Below are 18,332 nucleotides of genomic sequence, written 5' to 3' on the forward strand. Positions count from 1 at the left end.
TTATGTGGTTCTTACAAAGTCAACGGCCTTTTAATGTTTAATAGGTTGTAATAGGTAACATCTCTTATTACGTTTTAGACATCTACAAATGCATTTTGTCCATCATATCCTCCAAGGAGATGTAGGCCTACAGTAGGCTACTTTGTTTTATTGTTCATCAGTTAACTTCATGTAAAGTGCAGTAAACAGAACATACTAAATTAAATCAATATTTGCTGTGACTATAAAACAGAACTGTCTCTTCATGTAATCCCAGACTGACTGTGATGTTGAGATCAGGGCTCTGTGGGGGCCGGACCATCTGTTGCACAACTAAAGGCTCATCTTTACAAGATGCAACCCTGGCACTTGCAACACTTCAAGGACACCCCAATAGAATACATGCTGTTCCCAGGGAAGAACACAGATCTCCCAGGTTTGAGGAAGTATTTACTCACGATTACACATTTTTTTTATCTTCATTATACTTCATTAGCCTAGAATACCTTTAGTCGAACATGTTATGAAGACTTGTAAGAACAGTAACCCTTATACTGTATGAATAATGGTTCCACACCTTTTTGGTTTGCGACCCTATAAAACACTGTTATGTTGCATCCCCCTCTTCACAGGTTGCATATGTTTATAGATTTTATACAGCCAGGTCCAGTGGTGGAAAGTACATCTACCAAAGTACATGAATTTGTTAAAAATATTTCTACAGTGTGGTGTAGTTACTTCCATATCAGTTAAAGTACCATATCTGAATACTTCTTCACCACTGATCAGGTTAACCCGTGAGATTTACTCATCATCAAATCTTCAGATTCTTAACCACAGGACAAGTAATTTTTTCAATGACAAAAAGTGCTGAATTATTCACATATCTTTATTAGTTCTGCTGAATTTTAACAAAGGGGTGGTTTTAATCAAGCCAGAACAGTACTAGTAACATAAATGCAAACAATAAAATTGAAACATGTATAAAATCGGTAGCATTTTGTTCTCTCAACAATGCATTACTGTAACTACATTTATCACCTACATCAAAAGGAACATCATTTTTGGACAGGGTTGCTATGATTGCACCATTATGGTAGGCCAATAGGCTATCTACACAGTTAAAAAAAAACACATAAAGGAAAGCTCAAATGGCACATATTTTCTCTGTCAGTTCACCATAATATAATAACAGTAATAAAGATGATAATACTATGTAATACCTTAGAGATAAGTTAATATTCTTGAGCAACATCTTTGTATGCTGGCATAAACAACACATATAAAAGCCATGATATTCACATCTGAATCTACTGTACATCATAACTTGTGTGTAGGACACTACATAGTGCAGTTAGCCTGAATGCTCCCTTTAAAGATGCAGACTCCCCACTTTTATGATTTTTTTTTTTTTTTTAAAAACTTCCTTCTCTTCTGCTTTGTCTAAATGAACTATACAGAAGAAAGTAGAATTTTCAAGGATATACAGACTCCCTCAGTTTGAAATTTCAGCCTCACTGCTCTTGCGTCAAGCTTTGATGTACATTTTCCTGTACTTGAAGAAAATCCCTTTGCTCTTAATATATCTTCACTTGCTGTATTGCCACTAGTCCCTCTCTCCTCAATCTCATAAGCTGAAGCTTTTCATATGTTTACACACATGCACACACCTGCTTGCGCACATACACTCTCTCATACACACATTTACAATCTATAACTATTATAAGTATTTCTTTCTAGTATATCATACATTCTATAAAATGTTTTTTTTTTTTGTTTTTTTTTTAACTTTGGGGATACCAACTGCTTTCTCACATTTCTTGGCTGTGAATGCACAGAGTGAATGACACAATTATCATAATAACCAAATTCAAATTGTGTGCTTCCATTCACATTCTCTTTGCAGCTCAATGAGAAGAAATTTGAGTTGGGTAACGCTGTGAAAGCTCTGTAATGACCTCTAGCGTTCGTTTTTAGTCACAGCAGACACAATCTGCAGTGAAGGCGCACCAGGATCTCCCACATCTTTAAACTTATTCTATATCCAGCTTGGGTTGATTATCTGCTAAACATATCTATTTAATTCAATTTGTAGAAAATATAAACTCTGTTGGTCTTAATGATGTGTTTAAATGGGTCATGTATATTGGACCCTGTGCATGATACGACTTAAAAAATGAACCAAGAATCAGTCTGTGTGACCTTTAATGTCAACATCCACTGGGATCTAAATGAAATAGTCCCACCATGTGTAATGATGTTGTGTAACTGGTTTGCTGATATTATAATTAAAGCACTGAAAATAATAATCATACTCTTGATATTTTTTTATCATCTATTCCCGGCATTATTTATTCTCTTATACATGCTGGAAAGAATGGAGTAAGGCGCTCTCTGGCCAAAAATGCAAGTTAACATCACACACTCTGACCACTAATTCTACTTTTACATTACCAGTGACACAGACTTACAATGAATAAATACCGCATAATATTCTTGTTGATCATTTCTGACAATATCCCTGATTGTCTTGGTCCTTTTCTAGCATGGGCATTAAATGACCCCTGTAGTAGTGCTGTAATCTAAAAATTGTCATTTAACAAGATGTGTTTCTGCCATCCATCAGTATGGCACACTTTTCATGAACACTGATTATGCATGATGTAGTTGTGTGCAACTAGAGAGAGAAAGGCTGCTTAAAAAGTTGAAAAATGACTGAGAGCTTGACTGTGATTCACTTTCCTGTTAAGTTGATCTGCTCGTTACTGATAATGTTGGATTTTACAGTTGGCCTTTGTTGCTGTTTAGTGTCTATAGTTGCTCTGAAAAGTATGTCAGACTGTACTGATTTATTCTATTGTAGACTGAAATGATTTTCTACTGTATGCTCAAGTGGTTTTGTGTGAGAGGCCTTATCACTGTGTGTGTATTAAACTTAGTATCTTGTGACCGTTTCATGGAGCTGTCTCTATATCTCAGTGGACTCTATCCTCTCCAGCCGTGAGGGTCCTGCCCAGGGAGGGGCAAGCTGGTGGAGAGAAGGAGGGCCCTTCTGGTCTTCACAAGGAGGGGACAGGGTGAGGGCAATGGGGGCAGAAATAGAGGGTGGGGGCTGAGGAGACAGAGGTGAGAGGGCTGGTGGTGGAGGTGGAGAACTGGAGGAGGTGGGGGAGGTGGTGGTGGTAGTTGTAATAGTGGTGGTGGTGGAGGTTGTGGTTGGTTTGGCTCCCAACTGGCTCATACGTTTTTCCAAAGCTTGGTTCTTCTGCAGTGTTTCCACATAGCTGAGCTGCAGCTGTGCCTGGTATTTCAAAACCCGTTCCTTCTCGTCCTGCCAGGTGTGTCGTTCCTGGTCAAAGTTGAGGGCCTGACGTTCCCGTTGCTGCCGCTCCAGCCGTAATGCAGCCTGCAGCTGCTCTAGCTGCCTGCGCAGCTCCCCTGCTTCATCCCAGTGACCCTCCCGCTGTGCCTGGTGGGCATCCTGACGCAGTTGTACCTCCTGGCAGAGTTGTGCCTCATGACGTAGCTGGGCCTCTTGACGCATTTGAGCCTCATGGCGAAGCTGGGCCTCCTGACGGATCTGGGCCTCCTGGCGTAGCTGGGCCTCCTGACGGAGCTGCACCTCTTGACGCAGCTGCGCTTCTTGCCGCAGTTGGGCCTCTTGACGGATTTGAGCTTCATGCCGGAGGTGAGCCTCCTGACGAAGCTGGGCCTCCTGACGGAGTTGGGCCTCAGGCCGATTTTGGGCATCCTGACGCATTTGGATGTCCTGCTGCATGTGGGCGTCTTGTCGCTGCTGCACGTCGCGCCATTGAGCTTCTTCACGTTGCTGCCTCTCCTGTCTCTGGGCTTCCTGCCTTTGGGCTTTAGCCTCATCACTCTGCAGACTCAGCAGGGTGTCAGAGGTGGGGGTGAGGGAGTTGGTTGAGGGCTCAGTGGGGTTACGTGGGCAGTGGACAGCTCCCCATGGCGGCAAAAGTCCTGCAGCAGCTAGGTTAGGGCTCACAACAACTTCTGCTCCTCTGCTCACTTCATTCAGAGCACGCTTTAAACTAAGCACCTCTGCCTCAAATACACCCAGCTTCTCTCTAAGGATGGACACCTGAGGAAAGGAATAGGTATAAGTTATCATGGGAAGTTTATTTCAGTTTTAAATGTAGAAGATGACAACTCACTGTCTGTGTGCGCTGATAAAAATGGCATCTGATAATTGCATAAATTGTAAATTCTACTGATCAGAAGAGTATTGCTCTTAAACTTGCTGCCTCTTTAGTAATAAAATGTCCAACATATAGTGTCTGTAAGCTGCTTATGGGCTCATACAGTACAAAAGAAAAACTGTTGCAGCTGTAATATATAATGTTGCCCAATCCCCAATTTGTCCTAGTCTCCTTGCCAAGTTTTTGGAATCCCTTCGAAGGATTTCTAGGATTAAATGATCAACAATCTAGATTAAGTGGTAAGAATCCCAATCCTGCAATCTCACTTGCTGTAAATTCTGTTTTGGATTGTAATCAACATTGTATTGTTGTTTTTGTAGACCCCTTCTAAAGCCTTTGACAAAGTCGACCATTCCCTGCAGCTACACAAGATTTTCATCATAGACCTAGAATTAAATAAGCCTTAGATCCCACAGCTTGTGGTACGTTTCCTGCATTTTTGGGTCATGTATGATCACCATTTTTTAAATCTGGTCTTGTTCACCATGAATGATGTCTTGTCCGTAAATACTAATGTACATTTCTACACTGATAACATAGATCAGATTTTCAAACCAGATATAAAAGGCAGTTATTGGCATCAAATTTGGCTGGCTGATTAGAAAAGCAAATATCCTTTATGTATCTTAAATGTATATTGCCAAAAGTCAAAAGAATCAGAGTTGTCTGTGTAGATTTGGTGATTTAGAGTGGAATAAAACATAGTGAAAGTTTTCAGACACTGGGCTGGGATTGGTTTTCATTCACTTAAAAACGGTGACAGGGTTTTAGTAGAGACACTTACAGGGGATTTTATGTGCTGTCTATACTGAATTATGGGATACCTTGAAGCCTTATGTTTGGGTTGTAATGCTAATTCAGAAATCTGATGAAGAACCTGACAAATGGTAAATGCTTTTTTTTATTATGTTTGGAGACTGTTTTAGAGGATTGTTAACTTCTGTACATTATTCATCTGTTGGTGTTATTTGTAATCCCCAGTCCTGTGTCCTAACTAAAGTGTGATTGACCTACCTCTGACAGAGTCCTCCTCAGCTCTCCCTCACACTTCTCCAGCTCCAGACTCTTGGTGCTATAGGAGTCCTTCAGGCCCAGCATGGCCTCCTCCCGCTCCCTCAGCTGGGCATTGAGCTCTTTCAGCTGGCCTCTCAGGGCCACCATCTCTCCCGCTCGCTGGGTCACTTCAGCCTGACTCTCCCTCAGCTGCTGCTTCAGCAGTGAGATCTCTCCTGCCTTCTGACACACCTGTGGCATAAGGAATGAGCAAGTGGGTTACTGGTATTTACTTATTTATTTTTAGTATTTAAGTGCTGTAGTAAATATACTCCCTATCCCACTGCATACAAGTGGGTTGTGTGTACACACAAATGTACAGAAATTGGCAGCTTCACACATACCCTTGTACTCAGTGCTTCACTATCCAGTTGACCATGATGCAACCCTGATAACGTTTTACTGAACTAGTTGAGCGCAAGAACTCATATACTGATATCTCACCTCCCACTTAGTCTCCTCCAGACGAGGCAAGATGTCAGCCTGCTCCTTCCTGTAATCCAGACATTTCCTCTCCAGCTCCTCTCTCTGGGCCAACAGAGCAGCCATCTCCTCCTGGAGCCTCCTCTTGTCCTGGGACAGACGGCCGATCTGGGCCTGCAGGGCAGTCTGGGAGCGCTGAGCACGACGCGTAACCTGCAAAAAAAAGGAAACATACAGGTACAGTGTATGTTTTGATGGTATCTATCTATATGTACAATTTATATGTACAGACCCATCTTCTTGTACTTGAAGACATGAGATTCCATAACCCTAAGTGTTGAATATCTGGGACAGATAAAAGTTAAATGTCTTTCAAACCAGTTCTGAAGCACAAAACATCCCTCTTCATATCCACGTGTGTTTGTCAGCACTGCTTCTTCAAAAAGCACATCATCATACTTGATGCTTTCGGTGTAACATAATTTCAGGAATCTGGCCAATTTTATCACATGATCATAGATTCAAATATTAAAGTATATATATATTTTATTTTTATTTTTTTGGGAAATAAAGTAATGCAGAAAAAGTACATTTGTGGACCATATTGCTTTACATACCAATAAATACTTTAATACCAATTTAAATACCAAATAGCCATTTCAATAATATTAAATATTAAAATAACACAAGGCTTTTTAATTGTTGTTTGATCACTCAGAGAATGTCACTTTAGACACAGGATACTAACCTCCCAATTTCTCAAACTTTTAAAATGTCTTAAGAATGAAATCAAACTTTTCAACGTTTTCCAACTTTTTTTCCTGCATCTACCTGTGGTGTATTTAACCCAGACATCAGTTTTTGACCACTTTCTTCCAAGATTTCACACGGGTTACATTAGGACACAAGCGCAGTGGCACCTTGCTGTTGTTTTGTTGGATGAAAGTATGTAGTGAGTTCACCTGCTGCAGGCGTGAAGCATAGTTCTGTCTGAGCTCGTCCATCTGTCGCTCCCACACACGTTGCTTCTCCTCAAACACCTGAATGATTGCTGCCTCACTTTGGTCCAGGTTTCTGCGCATATGCTGCACCTGGTAGAAAAGAAGAAGCCATTTAAATAGTAAAAGTAGAAGAAATCCAACTTGGATAACTAAATGTTGGATTATCAGTAATTAGCCTTTTGTAGTAAGCAGCCAAAAATACGGCCCAAGGTAAAGGTTTGCCAAGAAGAACTAGCCAACTGTATGAAGGCCATATGTTTTTTTAGTACTGAGAAATAGTACAGAAAAGTTTTTAAAATGTAAAGCATTTATTTCTCAGATATTTAAAGCAAATAAAAATCAAACTCTGAAAGGTTTTATTCATCCTATACCACAGCTTTGCTTCACAAGAACAGTTTGACAAGACAAAAAGTGACAACAAAGTGCAACTTGAAGCTCTCTGACTTACACACATTATTTGCTGGTTGAATGCTTAAGAGTACGTTTATCGTCCAAAACTGAACAACAAAGTTTGATGATGTTAAAGGGTCACACAAAAAAATAATTCTCACTTGTGGTATCTATCCATACAGAGAGTCTGCCACACTGCCCATTTTTTCTTTTACTGGTTTAGTTCAGTTCAGTGGCGAAAATAATTCACCCCCCGGATTTTCATTCATGAACAACTCTGGTCAAAACAAAATTATTATGTATTTTCTGTGATTATGTCAGTTTTGAGTACAGAGTTTTAGATTTACTTTTATACATTTGGATTTTGGACATTTTTGCACATGAGGTGTAATCCAGACCGCAGATCACAGAGAAGCCTTTGAGAGCAAAGTGCCACAATGCTCACTTTCATGTTCCACCTGACACAAGGGCTACAAAGTGGGCAGGTGCATGAAGTAACATGTAACTGCATACTGTGGATGGACGTGCTCCTAAGTACAAAACAGCAGTAAACTACACATTTCTGAGTGGTGTCTTACCTCTTGCTCTTTCTCCCACAAGCGGTCCTCGAGGTCCTGGATGATGTCATCAGAGGAGGGGGAGGGGCGTAGAGGTGCGGGGGCATCGCTCAGGTGGCTCAGCCTCTGATAGGACGAGGAGCTCTTTCCCGAGGAGGACCGGCCACTGTCTGAGGCGCTGAGCCCGTTCTGGAGGAAAGGAACCACATCCCAGTACATTAAAGACGATAACAGCAATGTGCATGAAGCACCAGACTGAGTGAGTATGGATGATGACAATACCTGGTAGCCAGGCTTTTCCAGCTTGTCCAGGCCTGCAGCTGCCCCAGCCATGCCCAACCTGTTGATGTGGCTGGTGGAAGCACTGAGAGGCCCCAGGACTGCCGGGGGCCCACAACCAGACCCTGAGCCTGTGTAGGTGGGCAGGCTGGTCAGGGAGTTTCTCCCTGAATCGGACATCCCTCCCTGAACCACTTCATTACCATTTCCCCCGCCCTCACTTCTGCTCACCCTCACTGGGCTGTCCTGGTCCAGGAGCAGGGCCTCTGGGACCTCTCCTGATTCTCCTCCTCCTCCGTCCCTGCCTCTCCTGCCTCCTCTGCTCTCACTGAACCCTTCACTCCTCGCCTCAGGCTTGCCCTCGCTCCCAGCCCCTCCTGCCTGGCCCACCAGGTTCTGCATGGAGTGGAAGCTCTTGGGAACCACCGGCTTGAAGGCAGAGGGACGAACAAGGCCTGAGTTGTTCTGCATCGCCTGCGAAATAGATGGAGGACGGGAGGAAAGAGAGACAGTAAGAGAAAGATACTGCAGTAAAAGTTTCAGTGATAAAACTCAGCATTGTGATGTGTTAAGCATAATAACACATGTTATGATATTTTTGGAACTGCTTGAGATGCATGTGATTTATCTTTTGAGGCACATTAATCATTGCAAACAGGTATGTGGCAGATGGCATAAATCACATTTTTAAAGGATTGTTTTTAGATTTTTGCAAGTGTGTCTTAATACAATACTGACTTGTCCATGATCTGTTATTGGTAGCTATATTCATTCCTCCTACTCATAGTGGCTAGGAAGTAAACCCTCCAGTGTAAGAGACTGGGGTTGACGGTTCTCCCTCTGTGCAAAATTGCATTCTGAAGTTCAGCCAAAGCTGATATGTAACTTCAGCAGTCTGAGATAACCGAATAAAGACAGTATCTTCCGAAGTTATAGTATTTTTAGTAAAAAGTTCCCTCTTGTTGTCACTAGCCGTCCATCACAGCTCAGCAAGGAAACACTGTTCTGGAAAAGGAGGGAATTAGACACAAAAGACTAATTCTGGAAGGTACCAAAATGATTTGGCTAATTCAGACTGCTGAGTCAGCATATCAAATTCCCTCTTTGTTTGGACAGTTTCCTTGCTGAACTGTGATGAGGGATTAGAGGAAATTATAGACTAAAAACACTTCGTCTAACCCTTCTGCTACTGTTGAAGCCACACAATAACTTTGGCTGAAACTTAAGAAGCATTTTTCAACAGAATAAGGAATGTGAATTTTTGTAATTTATATCTGAATTGGAATTGGAAGGGATCACCTCAGGGCCAGTATGGAGAACAGGAATTCTTTCAACATCCATGTAAGTATGCCTATTGAACTAAGACAGACTTGAAAGATCAGGACCTACTCTTTAAAAGTTTCAAATGTAAATACATATTCCACCCTGGTGGCTCCCAAACTTCTTCTTGCTTGTATTTTGGTTTTCACTATTTCCTACTTTCCTACTAATCATTTTGTGACCCCTTAGATTGGATTTACATCCCCATTTCAGGATGGTGATCCCCAGGTTGGGAACCACGGTCCTATATCTTGAGGTACCTGCTCCAGTTTTCCCGACACTGGCAGGATCTTGGGCGGGTTGTGGTTTGGAGGGTTATGGCTGGCTGGATTGTTTTCGCTGTCGGCTCTGGCGGCTGCCATCTCTCTGTGCTGGTGTTGGTTCATGCCAACGCTGTTCTTCTCATTTCCTCCACGGCCCACAATGTTCCCGCAAACATCAAGACCTGCAGCCTGCATCTCCCTCTCTCTCTCTCTCTCCAACCTCTCGTTCTCCAGCCTCTCCCGTTCCCTCTCTCTCTCCCTTTCCCTCTCTCGCTCCCTCTCTCGTTCTATCTTCTCCCTCTCGATTCTCTCTCTTTCCCTCTCCCTGGCTCTCTCCCTCTCCCGCTCCCTCTCTCGCTCCAGCCTCTCCCTCTCCACTCGTTCCCTCTCCCTCTCCCGGTTCCTCTCCCTCTCTCGTTCCCTCTCTAACCTCTCTCGGTCCCAGTCTCGGTCCCGGTCCCTGTCTCTCCCCCTTTCACGCTGCCTCTCCCTCTCCCACTCCCTCTCCCTCCTGCCCGCTCCATTGCCACATTCCAACTGGTTGTTGTTGGACGGGGCCGCCATGGTACATTCAGTGTTGGTAGAGGAGGCTGTTTCGGTGGGCCGGTCAGTCCCAGTACAGGTCCCAGTCCCGATACTAACACTCCCTCGTTCATCGCTAGAAGCCGTCCCGTCTGATATAGTCGCCGGGGGGCGGGGGAGCCGTTCAGCGCTGCAGCTGCGGTCGGCAGGGCAACGGCGAGAGAGAGGAGGGGCACGGGGCAGGGTGGTCCTCGTGCCCACAGACTTCATGGCAAACTCCTGCTCTCCTGCCACCCCACTGCCAACACTGCCCATAGTGGGGGTCAAAGGTCAGGGATTAGAGGTTAGGAGTCAGGATTGGGGAGGGTCACAGATACATTTGGAAGTAGTGTGGGTCATCACAACCTAATGCAGGTAGTGGGGGCACACACACTAGAGGAACACAGAAAAACGAAAGGAGTTATACAATATTGTAATTGCATAATGGCTAGTTATACAATAATAGCTAATGCAGAATAGATTCCAGCCCACATACAGTGGCAGCGTGGTCCTCCCACCATGATAAAAATGAAAAAGGTCAGATAGATAAAGTCTGGACGACCTCGTGTATAAATAAAGTGTAAAAAATAAACCTGTCCTCCAGTTTAATGATGCCAATAGAAACAAAACGGTGTAACTTTTTGTTTCTGTAGTTAACAGTGAGTTATTTTTGAGTTTCATTGTGTAAAACCGTGCCGTTATAAGGAATGAAGAGGTCACTCACACCTATGCAGTTTAACTTAAGTACACTGAGTTTTGTTTCCAATAGCATTTTTAGAACTGGAGGAGTTTACATGTTTGAATTTTTTGTGGGCACAAATAAAGAACCACCTGCATATAACATGCCTGATACAATACAAAACTACAGCCTTGCAACAAATAATAAATACATATGGGAATAAAACATTGTTATTACAGAGAACTATTTTGTGATTCATATATGATATGACATTACATATGTTTGGGGTCTATAGACCTCCTGCCGTCTAACTCTTATCAACAAACTATAATAAAGCTCTAATAAGAGAGATCCAGATTGACTTGTTTGGGATTTGGGAGGGTTAGCGCTCTGTAAACACCAATCACGGATACATGTATATATATATATATATATGAAAAACCATAGTCTCTGAGACCCCAAACAGAGGTAATGTGTCATTTTCTGTAATAGTTCAATATCAGGTTTATAAGCTATTCTCTTAAAACTTTGAGATGTCAGGTGATAAGACAAGCGCTAACCATGCTTTTAGAGTTGTTTAACACATTAGTGTTATTAGTCTAGGGTAAATTTTGAAGCTGTAGACATTGGTGGTGTGTGTGGTTGCTTTACAAAATAACTGGATCAAAAGAAATATCTATTGCAGGGCTGCTGTATCAGTTTGCATGAGGCTACAGTGCATGAGTATTCCTGCTAATGTGCCCATCCTCTGAGTTACACTCAGTTGCCAGTTTATCAGGTACACCTGGCTAAAATTAATTAAATATAATACAACAGCCCTGCAATAAAGCTTACCTTCTTAACAGTTACAATATTCTTTTCTTTTTTTTTTAGATTTTTTTTAGAGTTGATTTATTTATGTTAATTTTTGAGGATGTAGTTTTTGTGCTGTTGTATTGTGTTATACTCAAGGCCAGGAGTTGTCTGTGAGTCAGTTATTTTGTGCTAATTTGATGAACTGCAATTTAGTTTGATCATCTACACCACTAATCTCAATAAAAACTGAAATGGTAAATGCCTAATGGTTCTTGCATTAGAGGTTCTTTCTTACACAGGGACCCTGTATCAAAATCTACTACAGCATCTTTACTATTTACTATACTATTTGTTATGTTCCCTGGAGCACATGCACAATTAAATCTGTGTTTAATCAAATAATCACAGGCTAACTGACAGTTGAGATATACTGGTTGGTTTCTGGGGCACTGTGGGCTCAACAGGGGCCCACAGCTCATTTTCTCCCACAGCTCCCTAGCAGGTTTATCTGACCCTGGTTATACAGAATAGTTGTAATATTTAGGCTACCCTTATTGTTTGTAATTACAGTATGGACAAAATATTACAACCACCTCCCAGGATAAAGGAATACAATTCAACAGCACCATAAAAAACACCCTCCAAAAAGTTGAATCAACACTTCTCAAAAATAGTTTCCTCCTTAGCTTGGTGTACCTAATAAACTGCAGTCTGTCATTGTGTTACTTATGGGCTGAATTATAGTGATTATAAATTACTCCCCTTTTTGCTGGGGAACCCCAGGAACCCCCTCAAGGACCCCTGGGGGACCCCACTTTGAGAACCACTGGTTTAGGTTGCTGACCATATAACCGCTACATCTCCACCTGAACCACTCACTGTCAGAACTGACCACACTAGTTTTATTTAGGTATTCCTAATAAAGTGGCAACTCTTGCTACACACACACACACACACACGTACATATGTATGTGCGAGAATAAGAAGCATGTGTGGTTGCAAAAATAGATATCTAGGCTATGATGTTTACATGGCTATACTGAATTACAACGTTAAGCATTTAAGAGCTTGCTCACACGTGAACATACACATCATCAAAATGTTACACTAACATATCACCCTGGTTTGTTATAGATACATAGATAGATAGATAGATAGATAGATAGATAGATAGATAGATAGATAGATAGATAGATAGATAGACTATGCAGTCATGCCATTGCACCTCCCCTTCTCAGCCCATTTACTAGAGGTTTACTTCCACTCGGGTGAATAGTAGTAGTAGTAAAATACACTGCCTATCTATCTACTGCTCTGCCTCATTTCCCTCCCCTCACGACTCCCTCTCTCTCCCTTTTTCGCTGCATCCCTGGGCGGCAAGGGCGGCTTTAGCAGCATCCGCATCAAGCCCTGAATCGACTGCGCTCCCAAACAATTACTCGCTAGGCCTGAGACAAAAAGAAGAAGAAGAAGAAGAAGAAAAAAAGAAGAAAAAAAACAAAACAAAACAAACGCACGACCCTCGCTGAATAAGAAATAAATAAAGCTAAATTAAAATGCACAGCGTCATTGACATTGACGACGAATCATGCAGTAGCTTTGATTTACCGATTGTAGCATCCTGGCGATCCATCATCAAAGGCTACTCACTATTTTGCAGCTCGGCGGTTTGTAAGATGGCAGCTTCAGTAAACAATATTGTCACAAGACAGACACGTCAGTCCTGGTCGGCCGGGCTCTGAATTATCCTGCGATGTTACCGCGGGTCGGTAATATTAGGGATGCTGTCTTCGACCGCTGTCAGCGTCGGATGCTGATGATGGAGTCGGTCGGTTGATACGCGCATCAGCTGAGAGACACACACCCACCTCTGGTCCCGCCCCTCCGGCTGCATGATACAAACGCCCCCTTTTGGCATTCATCCAGTGGTCTCCCTCGGGAAAAGCCTATAGAGTCATATACAGTCCCCCGGATGGATGGATGGATGGATGGATGGATGGATGGATGGATGGATGGATGGATGGATGAGACGTTGAATGGAAATAGTAGTGACCGGATTAATGCTTTGTGTTAATAATGCTGTATTTATTTAATTTTATTTATTTGTCTCAATGGTCATTCTCCATTTCACAGTTCATTTGCTGCTTGAGTAACAGATCATGACAGACTCACCCATTCTGAAGAAAGAAACATATGATACTTCACTTTGTTTAACCACATGTTTTTTTGCAGCACAACAAGCTCACTGACATGTAATTTATCACCATAGGAAGCTGTCATAGTAAACACGTTGACAAACAGTTGCCTATAGCCTGTAAACATCTGGTAGACACAGAGTAACAGAGATTCATTCATCGGAGTTGTGTTTCTGAATGTAAAATCCAATATTCACTCTCTTTTTCTAACTCTTCAGCTGCTAAAAACTCCAGCACAATATAAACGAAAGCAGTTCAGGTCTTATAGAAATCATATTGATAGAATCTGGGGCTTTTGGTGCCCCTGGGCAGTTGCCCGCTTTGGTTGGTATTCCAGCCTTGGTGAAAACTACATAGCAGCCATGATGTCAACTTAAATGAGCAGCAGTATGGGATTGTACTTCCATAAAGTTGGAGGACTTATGAGTAGACAAATAATACTCAAAAACTATGCTGCAAAGGGCGAAATATCCTGATTTTAGTCTCTGATATGGGCCAAGCTTAAAATATTCTGAGGGGACCAGTTTTAGGGTCCCCAGAATGAAGGCCACACCCCACAATGTGGCTACCGGTTTTGGGTCCCCCACAGTGTGATATAAAGAATAACACACACACACAAACTTGCTCAAGATAATTTTTTGAATGAATGAATGAATGAATTAGAATCTTTCTTTTGGCAGCGACATCTTGACTTTTCTGCATTTTAGACATTTCTCCACTTCTGGGCCAAATGTTCTTACATACTCCACCATCATAATTACACAAAGACACAACACTACTGCAAAACTACAAGTTCACAAGTACGCAACAGCATACCTCTCCTTGAATGTGAAAGAGACACCTCTGTCCTCAGCTGGGGAAAACTGGATTTACTTTTCAGTTGATGTTGATTGCCAAAAAGCCTTCTCTTATTTTCCTGTTATGCTTTCTTCTGTTTATGTGCTCACTGCTGTTTTGCCTTTCAGCATAAGCATAAAGATATTTGTATTTTTATAGTTGTTAAATCCTCACCTGCTGTCTCTTATTCTGTATGTGCTAGAGCTGAGTTTATTTGTTTTGCTCATCCTTTTCTTTCCTGATCAAGTGGTTAGGAAAATGAACACCAGTGTGCCACCTGCAGGATGGGAGAGGAACCTCAAAGGCACAAAGATACACATGAGGAGTAAAATCAAAACTCCAGGGCAGGGTAGCCACCAGAACTTTTAATTTTCTGGTAGAATTCTTACACACATATACTGTAAATCCCACACCGATACAGGTCAGGGTTATGTCTATAACTGAGGGACATTACCACAGGCAGTTTCCCTGTTAAGTGAGCCACCAATGCCAATAAGAAAGCATGCAAATGCCACGACCTTGACTGGAACAGCTAACAAGTAACAGGAAATTATCTACCTGGTAGAAAAGAGGACGAGTGCCACTCTGACCATGATCACTGCGATTATATTTTTTCTGCATGATCCAATTGGTGATTCAATTCTGAATTTAATTCACAAGTGATCACAATTCCAGAGAATCTGTTTTGGTTTTTCTACCTCACAGACAGTTATACTGTGTTATAGTAAGGTATGGTATGGTTGTACAAATCCACCAATAAATGTCTTCTTTCAGGCCAATGTAATATTTGAAGCAGAGGACCTTTCTGGTTCATTTGATTGTTTGTCCATTAGGGGGCAGCAGTGTCTATTTTCTGGCAGCCTGTGGTGGGGAAAGGCGCTGGTTTTATCTCTCGGGTCTCCAGGGGTCCTTTGACTCCCTTTGGCCACTATGAGGTGCAAGGATAAGACCCTGCTGGTCACAGGATAGAGGATTAGTCCATGGCAAAAGTCTTGGGTCATATGACTTTTGGTGCCTTAGGACTGTGGAGAATAGCTGAAGGCATCACTGTGTGCTGAGAAATAACTTAAAGCTCATCTTTGTTGTTGTTTTTATTTTTATTTTCCAGGCAGTAATATTAAACGAATGTGTGTATTCAGATCGGCCGCTTTGTTTTTTTTGCTAATGCTATTGTAAAGTTTACCATTATAGTCTAAATGCTACTGATAACGTCACATTATTAGGAGATTCCTCTTTACCTTGGAACTACAGTACACATTGTTTCTCAGAACTTACTCCTCTGAGCATGCAGTCCGTGGCTCATTTTCTCCTCCACAAGCTGTTTAAATTGAATATGTCAGTCACAAAAGTATTTTTTTTCTTCAGTTAAACACAGTGGCAGTGATGCTCACTCATATATATCAAGTAATGTGTGAAGGGATTGCATCTCACTCCTACATCTAAACACTAATTCATTCAGAATATCATTCAGAGCCATACTGTACAAGAAAAAAACACTACTGTACATACATGTATATCTGTCTATCTGTGATCATACCTCAGGGTTTTGAATCTTATAGTGTGTTCTATCTTGGTACATCATGTGTTTATTTTCTTATCTTTTATTGTCCTTGTGAACAGTGTTGTTGCTGTTTTATATCCTTCTGTTGTCATTGGTTTTCGTTTATGTTACATGTTTTAGCATGCATAGTAACTTATCTTATGAATGTGTGGGGGCTAAAGTGTGCAATATAAATGTTTTATTAAAATACATGAATTATTTGTTATCTATGAATAACAGTTTATAAAGTGCTTGATCTGATTTATACTTAAATGATACGAGTCAAAAAGCTTTTTTTTCTAATATAAAATGTTCTAATAGTTTTAAAAGTACTTTCTTAGAAGCATTTCTCTGAACTTTCTGTTAGATCTCATTTCACTGTGAGGTATAACACGCATAAAATGCATTAGTGTTGCCTGCTCATGTTGTCATCATCCTTGTCACAAGATGACAAAACCAGGGGGCTCTTTTCTTCTCATTTCAGTTTAGCTGTAATCCTTCTCTCAGATCCACTCTTTCCACAAATATTCCAGTGACCATCAGTATTTTATTTTATATTTTACCACCACAGCCAAGATGTCAGACATCGACACTACAAACCCAAGGACTCTGGGCCGGGGTATCTGTATCATCACTGGAGCATCTAAAGGGTTTGGATGGGCGCTGGCACATGAAGTAGGTGATCAACTTGTTAAATAAAATAAATAAATAAATAAATAAATGTTAGAAATAAATAAATAAATAAATGCCTCGTGTTCTTCAAGGTGTACCACTTGCTGGAGCCTGGCTCTGTCCTCTTGTTGGTGGCTCGCTCTGGGACCTTGTTGCAGGAGCTGAAGGAAGAGCTACAGAGCTTCACTGACAAACAGCGGCTGGTGGTTCACTGCATCGCAGCCAATCTTAGCACAACAGAAGGGGTGAATGAAACTGTGAGGGTGGCAGGGCAGGAGGCTGTGAATGAAATTGATAATGTGCTCCTGATTAACAATGTTGGTGAGTCTTGAATGTAATAGTTTAGATCTGCCTGAGTAACCTGGTTCATGCTGAATTTGCCTGCTGACGAAGTGAAGTCAAGTTTTACCTACCCCCTCTGTCTTTCTCTCTCTCTGCTCCCAGGTTCCTTAGGTCCCATTTCTGGGTTTCAGAGTTTCACTGATCTTGAAAGGGTGAATTCTTATCTGTCCTTAAATATTAGCTCACCTCTGACACTGACTGCAGGAATCCTGCAGACATTTCCACGCAGACCAGGACTGCGATGGAGTGTGGTGAATGTCTCGTCAATATATGCACTGCAGGCCTTACCATCCTGGGCCCTGTACTGCACTGCAAAAGCAGCCAGGAAGATGATGTTCAGTGTGCTGGCTGAGGAGGAACCAAATGTCAAAGTTCTGAGCTATTCTCCAGGTAAATGAAACTTCATACACTGGCCACAAGCACGGAATTACCACTGTTTTAGTAAAGCCATACTGAGATAAAAACTCAAGGCCCACTTACTTGACCGTTCTGAAGCTTTCAACTGTATCACACAGTTTTCATCAGCAGATGAAGTTTGCAGAGTTGTCAAGGAACTGTAGATGTTCAAACTTTCCATTTTTCTGAGCACTTTTACTTCTCATCCAAGAGGCATGAACTGAAAGGTACATATAACAAAGCTGAGCTATGTTTGATTTAAAGTGACAATAGACAATTTTTTTCTTTTAACTTATCATTATGAGGTAAATGTTGATTGTACTAGTTAATGGCTATGGAATAACGACACCACTAGAATTTAGATTTGTTCCCTATAAGCCTTGCTTTCGCTAAACAATTTTGATGCTGCACAAATTTTAACAGTAAAACGAAGACTTGATTTATGGCACAAAGGAAATGCACTAAGGAGGAAAATTGCTTTCATTTTTAGGTTTTTACATTTTTACGTTTTTACATTTTTCAAAATGAAAAGAAATATGATCTGTATCTCCACATTTAACCATATAGTATGGATGTCATATAGAGACAAAAGGCAACACGTAGTATTTTCCTAACTCTCTCCTTAACTTTCTTGGTTTCCTTCAGGTCCTTTGGACACAGACATGCAGGAGGAGATTCGGAGGTTAACAGGCATCAGTCATTGTCTCTTTCCCTGTAAGGAGTCTGCAGCCAAACTAATGAAATTACTTCTGGACAATGACTTCTCTTCAGGGGCACACCTCGACTTCTTTGAAGTGTGATATCAATATAATTTTAACAGGGAACAGGGT

General features: G+C 41.6%; 2 protein-coding genes across 3 annotated transcripts; one reads left to right on the top strand and one right to left on the bottom strand.

Annotated features, from left to right (window-relative positions):
- Nucleotides 1-850: 850 nt before the first annotated feature.
- On the bottom strand, nt 851-13,336 carry lzts3b (leucine zipper, putative tumor suppressor family member 3b). 2 transcript variants are annotated; one of them, XM_087170393.1, is made up of 8 exons: nt 13,129-13,336; nt 9,483-10,439; nt 7,906-8,376; nt 7,645-7,812; nt 6,638-6,766; nt 5,697-5,888; nt 5,214-5,444; nt 851-4,081 (listed from the first exon to the last, which is right to left on the bottom strand). In XM_087170393.1, exons 2-8 carry the CDS (start codon nt 10,320-10,322, stop codon nt 2,948-2,950), a joined length of 3,165 nt encoding a protein of 1,054 aa, XP_087026519.1. In that variant the 5' UTR covers nt 10,323-10,439; nt 13,129-13,336; the 3' UTR covers nt 851-2,947. The 2 variants fall into 2 exon arrangements, with proteins under 2 accessions (XP_087026519.1, XP_087026520.1); XM_087170394.1 differs by lacking the exon at nt 13,129-13,336 and having other exon boundaries at nt 9,483-10,715.
- Nucleotides 13,337-16,668: 3,332 nt separating this feature from the next.
- On the top strand, nt 16,669-18,302 carry sprb (sepiapterin reductase b). Its single transcript, XM_023394208.1, has 4 exons — nt 16,669-16,767; nt 16,857-17,085; nt 17,209-17,496; nt 18,148-18,302. The coding sequence occupies exons 1-4, from the start codon at nt 16,669-16,671 to the stop codon at nt 18,300-18,302; spliced, it is 771 nt and encodes a 256-aa protein (XP_023249976.1).
- The last annotated feature ends 30 nt before the right edge of the window (nt 18,303-18,332 follow it).

The sequence above is a fragment of the Seriola lalandi genome, unplaced genomic scaffold (genome assembly GCF_002814215.2).
Source record: "Seriola lalandi dorsalis isolate HSWRI2012SDOR001 ecotype SW California unplaced genomic scaffold, Sedor1 jcf7180002054946, whole genome shotgun sequence".
NCBI classification, from domain to species: Eukaryota; Metazoa; Chordata; class Actinopteri; order Carangiformes; family Carangidae; genus Seriola; species Seriola lalandi.

Coding starts and splice junctions, on each gene's coding strand:
- lzts3b (XM_087170393.1), bottom strand. CDS start 10,322: ATGGGCAGTGTTGGCAGTGGGGTGGCAGGAGAGCAGGAGTTTGCCATG. Junction 8,377..9,482: donor TGTCGGGAAAACTGGAGCAG/GTACCTCAAGAT, acceptor TCTATTTCGCAG/GCGATGCAGAACAACTCAGG. Junction 5,889..6,637: donor ATGCTTCACGCCTGCAGCAG/GTGAACTCACTA, acceptor TTTTTTTTGCAG/GTTACGCGTCGTGCTCAGCG.
- sprb (XM_023394208.1), top strand. CDS start 16,669: ATGTCAGACATCGACACTACAAACCCAAGGACTCTGGGCCGGGGTATC. Junction 17,086..17,208: donor GCTCCTGATTAACAATGTTG/GTGAGTCTTGAA, acceptor CTCTGCTCCCAG/GTTCCTTAGGTCCCATTTCT. Junction 17,497..18,147: donor AGTTCTGAGCTATTCTCCAG/GTAAATGAAACT, acceptor GGTTTCCTTCAG/GTCCTTTGGACACAGACATG.